Source organism: Myotis lucifugus, unplaced genomic scaffold, assembly GCF_000147115.1.
Source record: "Myotis lucifugus unplaced genomic scaffold, Myoluc2.0 scaffold_195, whole genome shotgun sequence".
NCBI classification, from domain to species: Eukaryota; Metazoa; Chordata; class Mammalia; order Chiroptera; family Vespertilionidae; genus Myotis; species Myotis lucifugus.
Window position 1 is genome coordinate 1691488 of NW_005871243.1, and position 15088 is coordinate 1706575.

At 36.7% G+C, this 15088-nt stretch overlaps 1 protein-coding gene across 17 annotated transcripts in view; it reads left to right on the forward strand.

Moving 5' to 3' along the window:
• The first annotated feature begins 235 nt into the window (after nucleotides 1-235).
• Nucleotides 236-15088, forward strand: part of GOLGA4 (golgin A4) — an 83751-nt gene continuing 68898 nt past the window's right edge. For 9 of the 17 annotated variants that reach the window (XR_002831252.1, XR_002831256.1, XR_002831253.1 and 6 more), the window contains exons 1-4: nucleotides 255-347; nucleotides 5173-5271; nucleotides 9965-10030; nucleotides 14701-15015. Coding sequence is in view for 12 of the 17 variants with exons in the window: in XM_023760875.1 (XP_023616643.1) it covers nucleotides 5185-5271; nucleotides 9965-10030; nucleotides 14701-15015 (468 nt within the window). In the remaining 5 variants the exon portion in view is untranslated. Of the gene's footprint in view, nucleotides 348-5172; nucleotides 5272-9964; nucleotides 10031-14348; nucleotides 14380-14427; nucleotides 14545-14700; nucleotides 15016-15088 lie in introns of all 17 variants that reach the window. The other 8 variants (XR_002831258.1, XM_023760884.1, XM_023760881.1 and 5 more) reach the window with 7 other exon arrangements.

Genomic DNA, 15088 nt, shown 5'->3' on the forward strand with positions numbered 1-15088 from the left:
TACAGATGAGTACACATATCCCTCAAAAAGTTAATTTAGCTAAGATCATAATTCTAGTTGCTAGCAGAGTCAGACCAAGGACCCAGTAGGTAGCCTGGGTTTCTTAGTTGATATGCGTTAGTTATCCTTTCCTGTTTTCATGTTTTTGCTCTTTTCCTTTTCCTGGGTTCTTTGATCATGGATTGAGAGAATGACTACTCAGCACATAGTGTACCAGTCAATGTCTTTCTAATTTGTGCAATAATTTTTAAATCTAGGCTTCCTCCAATTCTTCAACACCAACAGGAACCAGGAGCAGGACATCTTCATTTACAGAGCCATTTGATGAAGGTACACCCAATAGAGAGGTAAGTCTTAAGTTTCTTCTTTAATAAACCTCTCACAAGAAGCTTATTAATTTAAAATGTAATGCTACTGTTGATAACAAAATTATTTTGACAGTTCAATTTTTAATTCTGAGGCATATTTTTTTATTTTTAAAAAATATATTTTTATTGATTTTTAGAGAGAGAGGAAGGGAGAGGGATAGAGAGATAGAAACATTGATGAGAGAGGAAGTCATTGATTGGCTGCCTCCTGCATGGCCCCCACTGGGGATTAAGCCCACAACCGGGGCATGTGCCCTGACCAGGAATCGAATTGGTGACCTCTTGGTTCCTGGGCCAATGCTCAACCACTGACCCACATCAGCCGAGTGGTATTCTTTTTTGCAAATAGTAGTTAGGTTTTTGTAAAGTGTGTTTTCTTTGAGAATCTTTTTTTTTTCTTTTGAGAATCTTAATTAGAGAGTATAATATGCTCTACATTTAATATTTGAAGTTTTTAGAATAATTTGATAACAATTCGTTCAATTGCATTATATGGGGAAAAGTCCTATAGTTTCAAGCTAGTGATTGGAAACTGTGAAAGTAACTTTACTCATTCCATGTGACTTGCACCTGCACCATAGCTCAGCTTAGATTTTTTCAACCTTTTAACTTTTTGTGAAGTTTGACACAGATAACAGAAAAGAAGGTAAATCATAAAAGCACAAATCAATGAATTATTACAAAGTAAATCCCCATGTAACCACCCCTCAGGTCTAGAAAAGGACAGTGTCAGCTACAGTGTTTTCCCCCAAAAAGATTACTGACTTTTTGGTATTTGCTTTTTTCCTTCTCTTTATAGTACCACTTACGTGTACTTTCTATTGTATTTTTTTTGTTTTGTTTTTGTTGTTCATCCTTACATGAGGATATTTTTTCCATTGCTTTTCAGAAAGAGTAGAAGGAAGGGAGGAAGGGGAGAGAGAAAGAGAGAGAAAGATTGATGTGAGAGAGACACATTGATTGGTTGCCTCCAGCACGTGCCCCTGGGAAGTCCAAGATCAAGGTGCCAGCAGATTCTGTGGTGAGGGCCCTCTTTCTGGTTTGCAAACAGCTATCTTATTATATCCTAGCATGACCTTTCCTTGGTGCATGTACCTAGGGAAAGGTGGAGGTGTGGGAGAGGGGCAGCAGCTCTTATGTCTCTTTCTTTCTTTTTTATTTATTTTTTATTGATTTTAGAGAGGAAGGGAGATAATGAGAGATATAAAAACATCAATGATGCGAGAAAATCATTGATCGGGTGCCTCCTGCATTCCCCCTACTGGGGATCGAGCCCGAAACCTGGGCATGTGTCCATGACCAGACTCGAACCTGGGACCCTTCAGTCCCAAGGTGGACGCTCTATCAACTGAGCCAAACCGGCCAGGGCATTTTTCCATCATGAGAAATTTTTGACTGCATCTATCCCTACCTCCAAAGGCTCTACCATCACATTGAGGATTAGGGCTTCAATTATCAATTTTGGGGGGAACAAACATTCAGTCCATAGCGCTTACTTTGTTCTCTTGAATATCTAAGTTATTAGAGGTAGTACTGTGCTGAGCATTTTACACACACATTTATAATGCTATTATTCTGTAGGATAGATTTCTAAGAATGGGATGGCTAGGTCATAGCAAGTTTAAAATTGGAAAGATATTTCCAAATTGTCTTGAAGGTTACTTCAAAACAAATATTTTTAAAACTTTTATTTAGTATATGTTGATAGCAAAATAAACACTTGATAATATAGTTTTTGCATTAAAACTTAATGGCATATATACTGTGCATATATTGGTGCATATATTGAAATGATCTGACAAAGATGTATAAAAGTATAAAGTATGGCCCAGTCAGTGTAGTTCAGTGGTTGAGCATTAACCCATGAACCAAGAAGTCACCAGATCGATTCCCAGTCAAGGTACATGTCTGGGTTGCAGGCTCGAATCCCTGTAGGGGGCATGCAGGAGGCAGCTGATTGATGTTTCTATCTCTCTATCCCACTCCCTTCCTCTCATTCTATAATTAATAAAAACATATTTTTAAAAAGTATAAAGAATGTGCATACTTTTCTTTGAGATCTCATTTTTGTGCATTACTTGCAAATTTGCATTTCTTTATGATTTTAAGTTTAATGGTATTAAACTTAGTTTAAGTTTGTAGATGTAACCAATGTGAATGAAAGTTGCAGTACCAATACTGTTTTTACCATCAGTGTTAATGGTATCATTCTTATACCCAGAATATTGGTTGGTAATATAGTAGTTTATTGATTTACATACAGTACAGTTGAAACCCTGAAAATAACTTGATTACTATTTTAAAAAAGGATTTATCTAGAATGCTTTAAAATGTTTTAAGTGAATATATCTTTACAAAATAATCCTTTCTGAAAGGGATATTTGCTTATTCTTTACAATAGGTTATGTTTTTATTTGTTTTAAAGTTTTTAGAAAATTTATCTCTAATTTCTAAATTTTAATACTAAAAATTTTGTACTCAAATTCTTGAGTTATAAGTCTAACTCAAGAAATAGCATCCGGCCCGGCTGGCGTGGCTCAGTGGTTGAGTGTCAACCTGTGAACCAGGAGGTCACACACAATTCAATTCCTGGTCAGGGCACATACCTGGGTTGGGGGCTCCATCAAGGGGAGTTCAGAAGGCAGCCAGTTGATGATGCTCTTTCATCATTGATGTTTCTATCTCTCTCTCCTTCTCCCTTCCTCTCTGAAATCAATAAAAATATATTAAAAAAACAGTAAATGCTGATACTAGCAGCTATATATATACCAATGTTTGGAAGACAGAAACAGAACCTCCTCTTTAAGGCAGAGAGATATATACTTCCTGAGCTACTAAATTTTTTAGGGTCCCTTCCCTAATAGGAGACATTAATCCATAGGAGACACATTAATTCATTATATACAGTGGATGCTAGCAGATGCCTTAAAACAGGCATTAGGACTTAATTTTCTCTTTGAACTCTGGTTAAGAAGGATGGAAGGGTTCTATGCCTTAAAAAACGTTTGCCCTATCTATTAGATGGTCTCTATTATAGGACCAGATGAAGAGTTAGTAAAGGCTCTAGTTAGTACCCATAACTCTACAGTACTGAGATGAAAAGTGTAAGCTCTTAAGCTTTTGCAGATATTTATATTTTTCCTTTTGTATATTTTATTTTTAAGAAAATTTATCTTTATTGTTGAAAGTATTACAGATGTTTCCCTGTTTTCCCCCATTGATCCCCTCCACTCTGCTGTAGATATTTATTTTCTGATGTAAGTTCTTTATTATATATCACATAATAATACAACACACATTAGCTGCTAAATTAATGTTTTAAAGGATTTTTTAAAATGTATTTTGAAATAATCATAGATTCACAGGACTTTACAAAAATTTTTTAAGGTAGGCCCTGTGTACCCTTTACCCAGTTTCTCCCAAAGGTAACACCTTGTAACACCGTGAAAACAAGGAAATTGACATTGGTAAATTATTGACATTCATAGAGCTTATTCAGATTTCACCAGTTTTATATGTATCACTAAAGGCCTGGTGCACGGATTTGTGCACCGGTGGGGTCCCTCGGCTTGGCATGCGCCCTCTCAGGACCCCTTGGGGGATGTCGGACTGCCGGTTTCAGCCCGATTCCCGCAGGCCTATGCTCTAACCACTGACCTACTTGGCCAAGGCTTGGAGAAAACTTTTTTGAATAAAAGTACAGATAAATGATTACTTAAAGTGTTATATGTCTTGGCCTTGGCTGGGTAGCTCATCTGGTTTGAGCATTGTCCCGATATACCAAGATTGCAGTTTTGATCCTGGGTCAGGGCACATATAAGAATTAACCAGTATTAACCAATGAATGCATGGATGAGTAGAACAAGAAATCAGTGTTTCTCTCACTCTCTCAAAAAAAATAAAAATAAACAGATTGTCAAACTGCAGCGGGAAGGCCGGGGAGGGTTGGGGGGCAGGAGGGAGGGGGGTAAGAGATCAACCGAAGGACTTGTTTGCATGCATATAAGCATAACCAATGGACATAAGACACTGGGGGGTAGGGAAGGCCAGGGGATTGTCAAGGGCGGGGAAAAAAAGGAGACATATGTAATACTCTTTGTAATACTTTAAGCAATAAAACAATTAAAAAATAAATAAATTAAAAAAATCAAAGTTTTATGTGTCTTGTCATCCCATAAATTTCCATGCTATGTTTTTGAATGTATAAAAATGAATGGAGCAGTGTTTGTTTTATGCTAAAGCTTCTGTTCTTTATCATGTATTGTTCCAATTGGTATAGACCAGCGGTTCTCAACCTGTGGGTCACGAACCCTTTGGCGGTCGAACGACCCTTTCACAGGGGTCGCCTAAGACCATCCTGCATATCAGATATTTACATTACGATTCATAACAGTAGCAACATTACAGTTATGAAGTAGCAACGAAAATAATTTTATGGTTGGGTCACAACATGAGGAACTGTATTTAAAGGGCCAGAAGGTTGAGAACCACTGGTATAGACTCTTATACCAAATGACATGTTTTGTGCTGTGGTGCCTGTTGTATATATTATTTATATGCCAATAAGCAAGTTGTTTAAAGTTGGGCTTTGAGATCCTAAATAGTTCAACTCCTTTCCATTCCTGACCTTTCCCAGCAACTTATTATTTTGGGGGTGGAATGACGGTGGTAGTAGTGGTGCTGCAAGGCCATTATAGTGTTGTGCATGCTGTGTGGTGAGAACACTTTGCAACATGCCCTTATGATTTGTTTTTCATCATTTGTTTTATTTTTATACATCTGCTTGTTACACTGAATGAGACAGCTACTAGCCGGGATGATAGCAGAGCCTGCTTTTCTCTCTGAGTATACTATCTTTGCTTTGGATTCCTCCAAACAGCCTAAAACACAGACTGACAGTGTGGTGAGTCCTTCCACCGCTTTCTGCATTCCCTTTGTGGGGAAGCTAAGTAATTTGGTAATTCTAGAAGCAAATCTCATGTTGCTTGTCACTTACCATCTCTCAAAGCATCTTCAGTGCCCTGCTAACCCTGCTTTAAAAAATCAAAGTAAATTGCTGAATTCTGATGGCTGGTGTGTTTTCTGGTAACTCTTTAACAGCAACAAAATAACATTTTTCATTAATGTAATGAAGATTACCTCACTTGGTCTAAACTCTTAAGTTTTCTTTCTAGGCAATGTTTGTTCATTGACTAAAAAAAGGTATGCATTGTTAGAAAACCCTGGTAGGAGGCCAAGAATATTTTGAAATGTGACTCACATTTTTAGGGGAAAAATGCATTTTGTGTAAATCCATAATTAAATAACATTGAGTAGGTAGGTTGATTTTACAGTAACAAATAATTGCATCTTATTTTGGGAGAGGACAAGTTTTCTGTGTATTATTAAATATCTGAAAAGAAATAATGATCTCATTATTTTTCAACTGACTGAAGTCATATAATTTTGAATCTTGTATATAATTTTGGGAAAGTGGACTTTTTTCTTCAAGTATCTAATTTCTTAATTTAGCAAATTAAAATTTAGAGGTATTTGCTCAGTAAGGTAGCTTTTGGTGTTAAATTGGACATTGAACTGGGATTGATTTTTTTGTTTTTTTAAAGAATGAGAATTGGTTGAACTTATTAGGCTGGTGATGAAATTGGAACATTTCTGTATTAATCCCTGCATCCAGTTAAGACTTGGTCTGTATATAGCCACTAGCAATCCTAAACTACATTCTAACCTTGGTTTTAGAAAAGAAAGTAGCTCAGAGTTCTGGTGATGCCTTCGCTTGGATCTCAGGGAAAGAGGCCTCTCCTTGGTTCTGGTTACAAATAACACCTCACTATTTTCAAAACTGGTTTGAGAAGGACACAGGAATCCCAGTTAAAGATAAATTACCAACTTATCCTGTATAATAAAAGGCTAATATGCAAATCGACCAAATGGCAGAATGACTGGTCGCTATGACATGCCCTGCCCACCAGGGGGCAGATGCTCAACGCAAGAGCTGCGTCCTGGTGGTTAGTGTGCTCACACAGGGGGAGCGCTGCTCAGCCAAAAGCCGGGCTCACGGCTGGCGAGTGTAGTGGCGGTGGCGGGAGCCTCTCCTGCCTCCATGGCAGTGCTAAGGATGTCTGACTGCCGGCTTAGGGGAGCAGGCCTAAGCCGTCAGTCGGACATCCCCCGAGGGCTCCTGGACTGCCAGAGAGCAGGCCGGGCTGAGGGACACCCCTCCCCCACAGTGCACAGATCTTGTGCACCAGGCTTCTAGTTTAAAAATAAAATGATACTGCAATAGAGACTTTTTTTTTTAAAAAAAGAAGAGCTTCTCCTAGGCCCACTTCCATCTATATATATAAAAGCCTAAGCATCCAAACAACTGAACGATCAAATGACCGGTCGACTGGTTGCTATGATACACACTGACCACCAGGGGGCAGACACTCAATGCAGGAGCTGCTTCCTGGTGGTCAGTGCACTCCCACAGCCAACCTCCCGCAGCCTCTCCCCACAGCCAGCCAACCTCCCATGGCCCCTCCCCCCATGGGCCAACTATTCGCGTCCCCAATTGGCCCTGATTGGCCCCAATTGCTGGCCAGGCCGAGGGATCCCACCTGTGCACGAATTTGTGCACTGGGCCTTTAGTAAGTATATAAAAGTAATTTGTATGGAGTCCTAGCCTATCATGAAAAAAATGCTAAAAAATTTTAAATGAAGGCATTAGAAATAATTTAAGTAGATTAAAAGTCTTTATAATATTATTTAAATTGAATTTTGTTCAGATTAAAACTTATTTTTCCCCACATAACAAAGGGAAACTATAGCATAACCTATAGTAGAATAAGCATTTAGAGAGGGCGTAATTCATTACATTAGGGAATCACCAGCTGCTGATTTTTCCTTAATTTAGTTTTGTTTTTTTGAAAAATACGTATCTTTACCTGTAATTCTAAAAATTATTGCATCCTTAGTGCTCAGCAACCAATAAATATTGACCAAAGATTGAACAAAACATAATTGAACACAAAGTGGCAGGGAACCTGTGTGTACTTTTAAATTAAATGCACTTTAGAAGAGTTTTCCTGTATCTAGGAATTGCCTCCAAGGAGAAAGTATTGGTACTCTTGAGTATTGACTTGTATTGAGCTAGTTCTTTAGGCTTCTGTGTGGGAGAAGGCCTTCAGAAGTCTTCTTTCACTGAAGGAAATAATTGTATAGGATTTAACAAGCATTTACTGAGCCTGTACTACCAGTCCACAAGATGTCAGGTCCTGGGACTAAGACGAAAATGCAAGGTTTTCTGCTCTCCAAGATTTTATAAGTTTATATGAAGATAAAAATATCAACATACTATACACAGGAATTAAGGCTTAATAGAAGAAAATACAGATGTAGGGAATGTGTTAGTCCTTCAGGCAAGTTAAATGAAACTTCATTTAAAAAGGGCATTTGTTGGACAGAAATAGAGAAGGCGTTACAGGTAGTGACAAAATCTCTAATTTTGCTTCTAAAGGTTCCTAATTTAAATTTCAGGGAAACATAGGCCAATACTTCCCTTAATGTCTTGCATATATTTAGATACGTATATGGTATAACATATAAACTGAAATATTACACAGGGAAGAAAGGTTTTTAAATGTTATGCTGTGTTTGATAGGGTGATATTTCAAGCAATCGTAGAATAGCTTTTTTGTATGGACTACAATCATGTGTCAAGTAATTTACTTAGAATAGGGACTCTCTTACCACTATTCCTTCTAACCTATATATCTTATGGAGTTCTTTCATTTCCTTTCTGCATAATTTAACTATTGCTTTTCACTGTACTGATTGGCTGAGAGATTTGTTGATCCCTATAAAATGTTTTTTTATTTTATAGTTTGTAGTATATATTTAGGGCTAGAAACATTACTTATGATGTTACACAAATATATGCCATGTATGCAACTTTTAATTCTTTGAAATGGCAGAGAACAGGAAGATAAAAGTTAATTACTGTGTTCCTCCAACCTTTCTCTCCTGTCTAACTTTAAGAAAATGTCTTTGACTAATAAAATTTGATAACTCTTTTTATATTAGAGGGAGAAGGTATTTACATTTTTTAAAAAATATATATTTTATTGATTTTTTACAGAGAGGAAGGGAGAGGGATAGAGAGTTAGAAACATCGATGAGAGAGAAACATCGATCAGCTGCCTCCTGCACACCTCCTACTGGGGATGTGCCCGCAACCAAGGTATATGCCCTTGACTGGAATCGAACCTGGGACCTTTCAGTCCGCAGGCCGATGCTCTATCCACTGAGCCAAACCGGTTAGGGCTATTTACATTTTTATTAGGGAAAAATTGAAACATATTACAAAAGTGGAAATAGTAGCAATAGTGGTATAAGAATTCTTTTCCTCCTATAGTATCCATTACCAGTGTCAACAATTAACTCATGCCCATCTTATTAGGATCCCTTCCCACTTCCCTAACCATACCACTACCACCCTTTCCATACATGCAGCTTACCCCCACCTCATCCCCACTGGATTATTTGAAGCAAATTTCAGAACTACTATTGTATCTAAATATTTTGGTATATATTTCTAAAAGATAAAGACAAAATATAGACCCACTATACATTTATCATACCTAAAAATTAACAATTTCTTAGTATCAAATACCTAATGAGAGCTCAAAAATTTGAGAACACTTTTGCAAAGCTGAGTGCCTTCACTTGTATTTTAGAATAAGTAAGGTCAGATATTTGACCTTTTCTTGGTCAGCTGTAGAATTGTAGGGGAAATGTGTTATTTAAAGACCAAGTTACTGAACATACTGGTAGTGGCTAGTATTTGGTGAAATGCTTTTGTTAAAAAAATTGAGATTATTTTATCATGAGCTACTTCTAAAGCTGTAATTTCAGTTAGATACTTAGTGTATTATGAATGCAATGTAGAATTTTGAATATCAAAGAATCTCATCCATTATCATAGAACCTATGCTGCTATGATGTAATCAGCAGAATGTTGCTTACTTTGGAGCATTTGTCATACGAATAGGATAAAATTAAAACTTTCACATGTGGAATAAGATTATTTTTAATTATAAGTTTTTCTGAAAATTGTCACAACAGTGTCATTTATACTGTTGGCTTCAAACGAATGAGGCATGTGTATTTCTTGTTACCAAGATAATTTTCAGAGCTTAGCCCAAATAACTTTAATTTGAATATTCTTTTATTGTAGGGAACTATTGATATTATTTCTTTTTCTGGATAGATTTCTGTTTGGATGAGTTTAGCTAATAGAAACCCTTATGTTAATTTTGCTGTGGGGGAAAAACTGGAGACATTATAATGGGAAAGGTATGTGATTAGCTTGAAATAAGTTTTGCTACATACTAATCTTTGCTATTTAGCTATATATATTGCAGCAAAATGAATTTTCTAAAATACTTACCATACTAGTTTTGCCTTGCATGAAGACATTCTAATAAATGAACACTTACTAATTTTGTTTGATAAATGTATCTAATAGGGCTTGGTACTTGGCCTTTGTTCTTAACAGTTTTAAATCTTTAGTCTTTTTTTTCCTTTTCTTTACAATATCTCTTTGTTCTTTTTAGAATATATCTCTCCAAGCCACAAAATCTCCGGACAGTATTAATGGAAGTGAACTGATGACTCCCCAGGTATGTTATTCATTTTATTTAAAAAAATGGCAAGTCCTTTCAGATTGTTGGTCAATCTATAATAGTAGCATTTGACTTTACATTGGAACAGTGATGTCCAAACATTTGATACAATATGTATGGTAAATCCAGGTTTGTTGATGATTTCTTGGAAAAAAACTGTAAGTGACTTTTATATATACACCAGTCATGTAAGATTCTATTATTACTCATTTAAAAAATTAATGGTGGTAAAGAGAAAACGTTTTGAAAAAAGAAATCTGACTTTATAGTTGTAAAGAAAATAGAGAAAGTCATATTGAAAGACGTTACGTTACATAATTTGAAAGGGGATTATGAAAGAAATGAAATTTATTTTAAAGTTTGCTCTTAAATGTGCTAATGCAGAGAATTTAGGTTATCTTTGATACTCAAAAGTTATTTGTGATTGGGGCTAAGTGACATTCTTTTGACTCCTTCCAAAAAGAAAGAAAAAATTCATGAAAAACATAATGATGATGGCAGTGTCTGCAGTGAACATTTGTTTACTTTGGCTTTAGTGATGATTATTATCATTAACCTGGCTGTTTTCAGCAGTCTCTTTTGTAGGGAAATAACATTTCTAATTTTGTGAATCTGGAGCATGAATGTATACAATTTATGACCTAAATGATTTATGAACTAAATTATGTAGATTAAACATCCTAAAGTATTGTCTAGCAAATGTATAAATTACAGTTTCCCAAACTCCATGAAAAGGTCACCTGTGATCTGAGATCCTTTGGGGGAGGCTGATAGGCTCTGGCCATAATCCGAGTCCCTGGGCCTGTTGACTTTGGCCTTGAGCAGCATCCCCAATAAATCCCAAGTCTTCTACAAATACATCATTTTCTATAGGTGCCATGAGGTAAGGGTAAAAATTGAGAGGCACCAAATTTAAATGGTACTGGACAGATCCAATGATCTTTAAGGAATATTATTAAAGAATATTTTTTGGAATACTTTTTTCCTTCTCTTATAGAATAGTTTAAAAAGACTAAATATAGTTACAAATGCAAAAAATAAAATGAAAGATAACTATTTGAGAGAGACTTAAGTTTTAATTAAGTTAAATAATAAACATGGGTGATATTCAGGAAGTAAGGCTCACTAAAGGCTTTGAACTTCCTTAAAAAAACAACAAATATTTTCCTAAAAAAATAAGATAGCATTTACTGAGTATTTACTCTGTTGTCAGGCATTATTAACCATTTTATATATATGATCTCATTTAATTCTCATAACAGAGATGTTTTCACTTAGAGTCTGTTTACCTTTAAACAGATTTCTGACAAATTGGGTATTGGTTGTTAGCAAATTAGTAACAGTGTATGTTGATGAAGGGGTACATGCTTATTATGGTTGGGCATCTTGACAGCAGCAGGAAATCAGAGTTTATACCAAGCTAGAAGAGATGGTAAAAGCAATCCCAGGAGTTCATAAGGCATAGAGCTGTCTATGACCCTCTTAAAACTGGGTTGGACATCTTGTGTAAATTAATAATTTTGGCACACAATATAATAATTGTGGCATGGACATTGTTTTAAAGGTTTACTCATTGTCCTTATTTTTGAAGGCAGAAAAGTGTGTATTTTAGAAAAATTTCTATTAAATACTATTAAATTTTGAATTGTTTAATGCAATTCATAATACTCAGCTAATGAAATTGATTCATTCATCTCCAAAAGAGAATGCGGAGAACTGACCTTTTACTTCAAACAGACTTATAAAACTCAGATCTTTGAAAATAATTAGTACATGCCACCACACAATAGAGAAAAATACATTTTTTCAAAACAGTAGATAATATTTGAGCATTTTTCTGAGAAGCTATAAAATGGTTTTATTGAATCATAGTGTTAGTATTTTAGCAGTTTAGGAGGAATCTAGGATTTAGTATTACTTATTGTATAGATGAGATATCAGGCATGAAATTTTAAATTATTTGCCCAACGACCAGTGGCTAGTTACTGATAGTACTATGGAATTATCATTGTTAGACACAAAATATCACTCTAGCTCTATTTTTTTACCATGTATTGCCCCATTTGAATTTGTATGCTATTAAAACAGAATGAGAACTGAATTGATTAAATTCAGTAGAGCAAAATACAGGGATTTAAATAGCAGTTCTCATATGTTATTTTTTTTAATTATTGGGAAAATTATTTTATATTTAAAAATTCATGTGTGAATTTTTAAATATAAAATAAATTACAGTATTAAAGTTGCATTTTAAATTTTTGTTGCTATTTTTGAGTACTGCCCTTTTATTTTTCAATAGTTTATTATGAAAATTTTCAAATATATGTGAGTTGGAAGAACTTTAAAGTGAATAGCTATATACCCTCCACCTAGATTATTTTTTCTTTTTTCGTTTTGTTCCTCCACCTAGATTTTATCACTGATACTTCACCGTACTTATTTTATCACAAACTTTCCTATGTATACATGCCTCTATCTGTCTCTCAATATTTACTTTTTGTTTTTTGTTTTTAAGAGGTGGAATGCTATTTATTTATTTTTTTGTAGTTGGTATGTATTTCAGGTGTATAATATAGTGATTCAACATTTATATATTTTATAATGTGATCACCACACTAAGTCTAATAACATCTGTCACAATGCAAACTTACCACAATACTATTATTATTTTTTTAAATTTATTTTATTTTTTAAAAATATATTTTTATTGATTTTTTACAGAGAGAAAGGGAGAGAGATAGTCAGAAACATCGATGAGAGAGAAACATCGACCAGCTGCCTCCTGCACTCCTCCCACTGGGGATGTGCCCGCAACCAAGGTACATGCCCTTGACCGGAATCGAACCTGGGACCTTTTAGTCCGCAGGCCGACGCTCTCTCCACTGAGCCAAACCAGTCTTGGCTTAAATTTATTTTTAGTAAGAGAAAATGACCAAATGTAATACATATATATGGTTGAGAATCCATGACCATGACAGAGCCCGAGACCTCACATCAGGTTCAGAGATAGAAAGGAAACATGGTCTTATAAGACATCCTGAGCTAGGAATGAGGTAGGGGGCTCTGGAGGGCTTCAACGGGTCATTGCAGGTTGAGAAGAAGAGAAGATGCTTAGTGAACTGGAGTTTATCTTGCCCTATGGATAGGTCAAAAGAGGTTATCTGATAATCTCTTATGGGCAAGACCCCTAATTCAAGTTCTTCTAGGTCAGTGGTCGGCAAACTCATTAGTCAACAGAGCCAAATATCAGCAGTACAACGATTGAAATTTCTTTTTTTTTTTAAAAATATATTTATTGATTTTTTACAGAGAGGAAGGGAGAGAGATAGAGAGTTAGAAACATTGATGAGAGAGAAACATCGATCAGCCGCCTCCCGCACACTCCCCACTGGAGATGTGCCCGCAACCAAGGTACATGCCCCTGACCGGAATCGAACCCGGGACCCTTCAGTCCACAGGCCGACGCTCTATCCACCGAGCCAAACTGGTTACAGCTGAAATTTCTTTTGAGAGCCAAATTTTTTAAACTTAAACTATATAGGTAGGTACATTGTTATTAACTTAATTAGGGTACTCCTAAGCTGGCCTTTGCTAAAAACATCCTCAATCTGATTGAGGTAAGTTCGCTGAGGTCGACCCCTTCCAACTCTCCCATCCACACTCGTCTTGTCTACTTGTTTCAGATAGATGAGTGTGGATGGGAGAGTTGGAAGGGGTCAACCTCAGCGAACGTACCTCAGTACCTCAAAGCAATGTACCTCCCCTGCGCTGCGTATCCCGTGGCCCACCTGCGCCGAGTCTCCCATTGCCCGACTGACCGACACCCCTCACTTCTAACACCACTTCAAAATAGACTCGCCCAGGCCGAAAACCGACTTCTGCGCATGGGCCTCGAAGTTTCAATCGCACTGTATTGCGCACCTTTACGTGGTATTTTGTGGAAGAGCCACACTCAGGGGGCCAAAGAGCTGCATGTGGCTCGCGAGCCGCAGTTTGCCGACCACTGTTCTAGGTAGTTAAGGGAGAGGCAGAATTTTCTCTTGTGCTGTTGTTAAAGTTGCCTTTAGCTCAAAACATTCGGCATACCACAGAGGCACAGAGGCACATCTTGGGGTGACTCATTCTGAATCCCCATTGTTCCCTCTTCTGAAACTTCCCTGGAGTTGGGTTGGTAAATTGTTATATATCTCATTAAACCAGTCTCAGTCTTGAGAAAAGTTCGGTTCACTTAAACTGTTGTGTACAATATATTGACTATATTCCCCTTCACCCTTTTCACCCATCTTCCCACCCTCTCCCTTATTGCAATCATCAGACTGGTGACAGTGTGACGGGCAGATTTGTAGGTAAGAGATTTGAGACAAGAGAACAGAAGGCTTCCTTCTTTTTTACAGATGTGCAGACTGAAAGGAAGTGACTTAGTGAAGGTCATTCCACTGCTCGGTGACAGACCTGGGACCTACACCCCAGTCCTCTGATTCCAGGTCCAGCACTTTTTCAGAAATAACCAGGTGTCTCTTATTTTTCAGAAAACAATGTATTATGTTAAATGTCAGGGATTTTAATTGAATATGTTAGAGTTTTAATAGGTTATTGCTGGTGATAGGGAATAATAGAAGTCTAAATGTGTATTTTTAACCCACATATTCTGTGGTTTTTGGTTACAGTCAGGTGACACACAGACTTTAGCACAGAAACTCCAGCTCCGGGTGTCTTCCATGGAGTCTTTGTTTCGAAGTCCGATAAAGGAATCTCTGTTCCGATCTTCTTCAAAAGAGTCTTTGGTACGAACATCTTCCAGAGAATCCCTGAATCGACTTGACCTGGACCTCTCTGCTGCCACTGTTGATCCACCCTCTGATATGGAGAGCGAGACTGAAGATTCGCTAGGGAATTTGGACAGCCTCAACAAAGAACAGTTGATTCAGTGGTTGCGAAGAATGGAACGAAGGTTGAATAGCTACAAAGGGAAATGTTCTGAGGTAGGAGCATGCCTTTTCTGCCTAAAGGAAAATTTCTTCCCTTTGTTCTCTAATTTATGTTACTGTGTGGCTT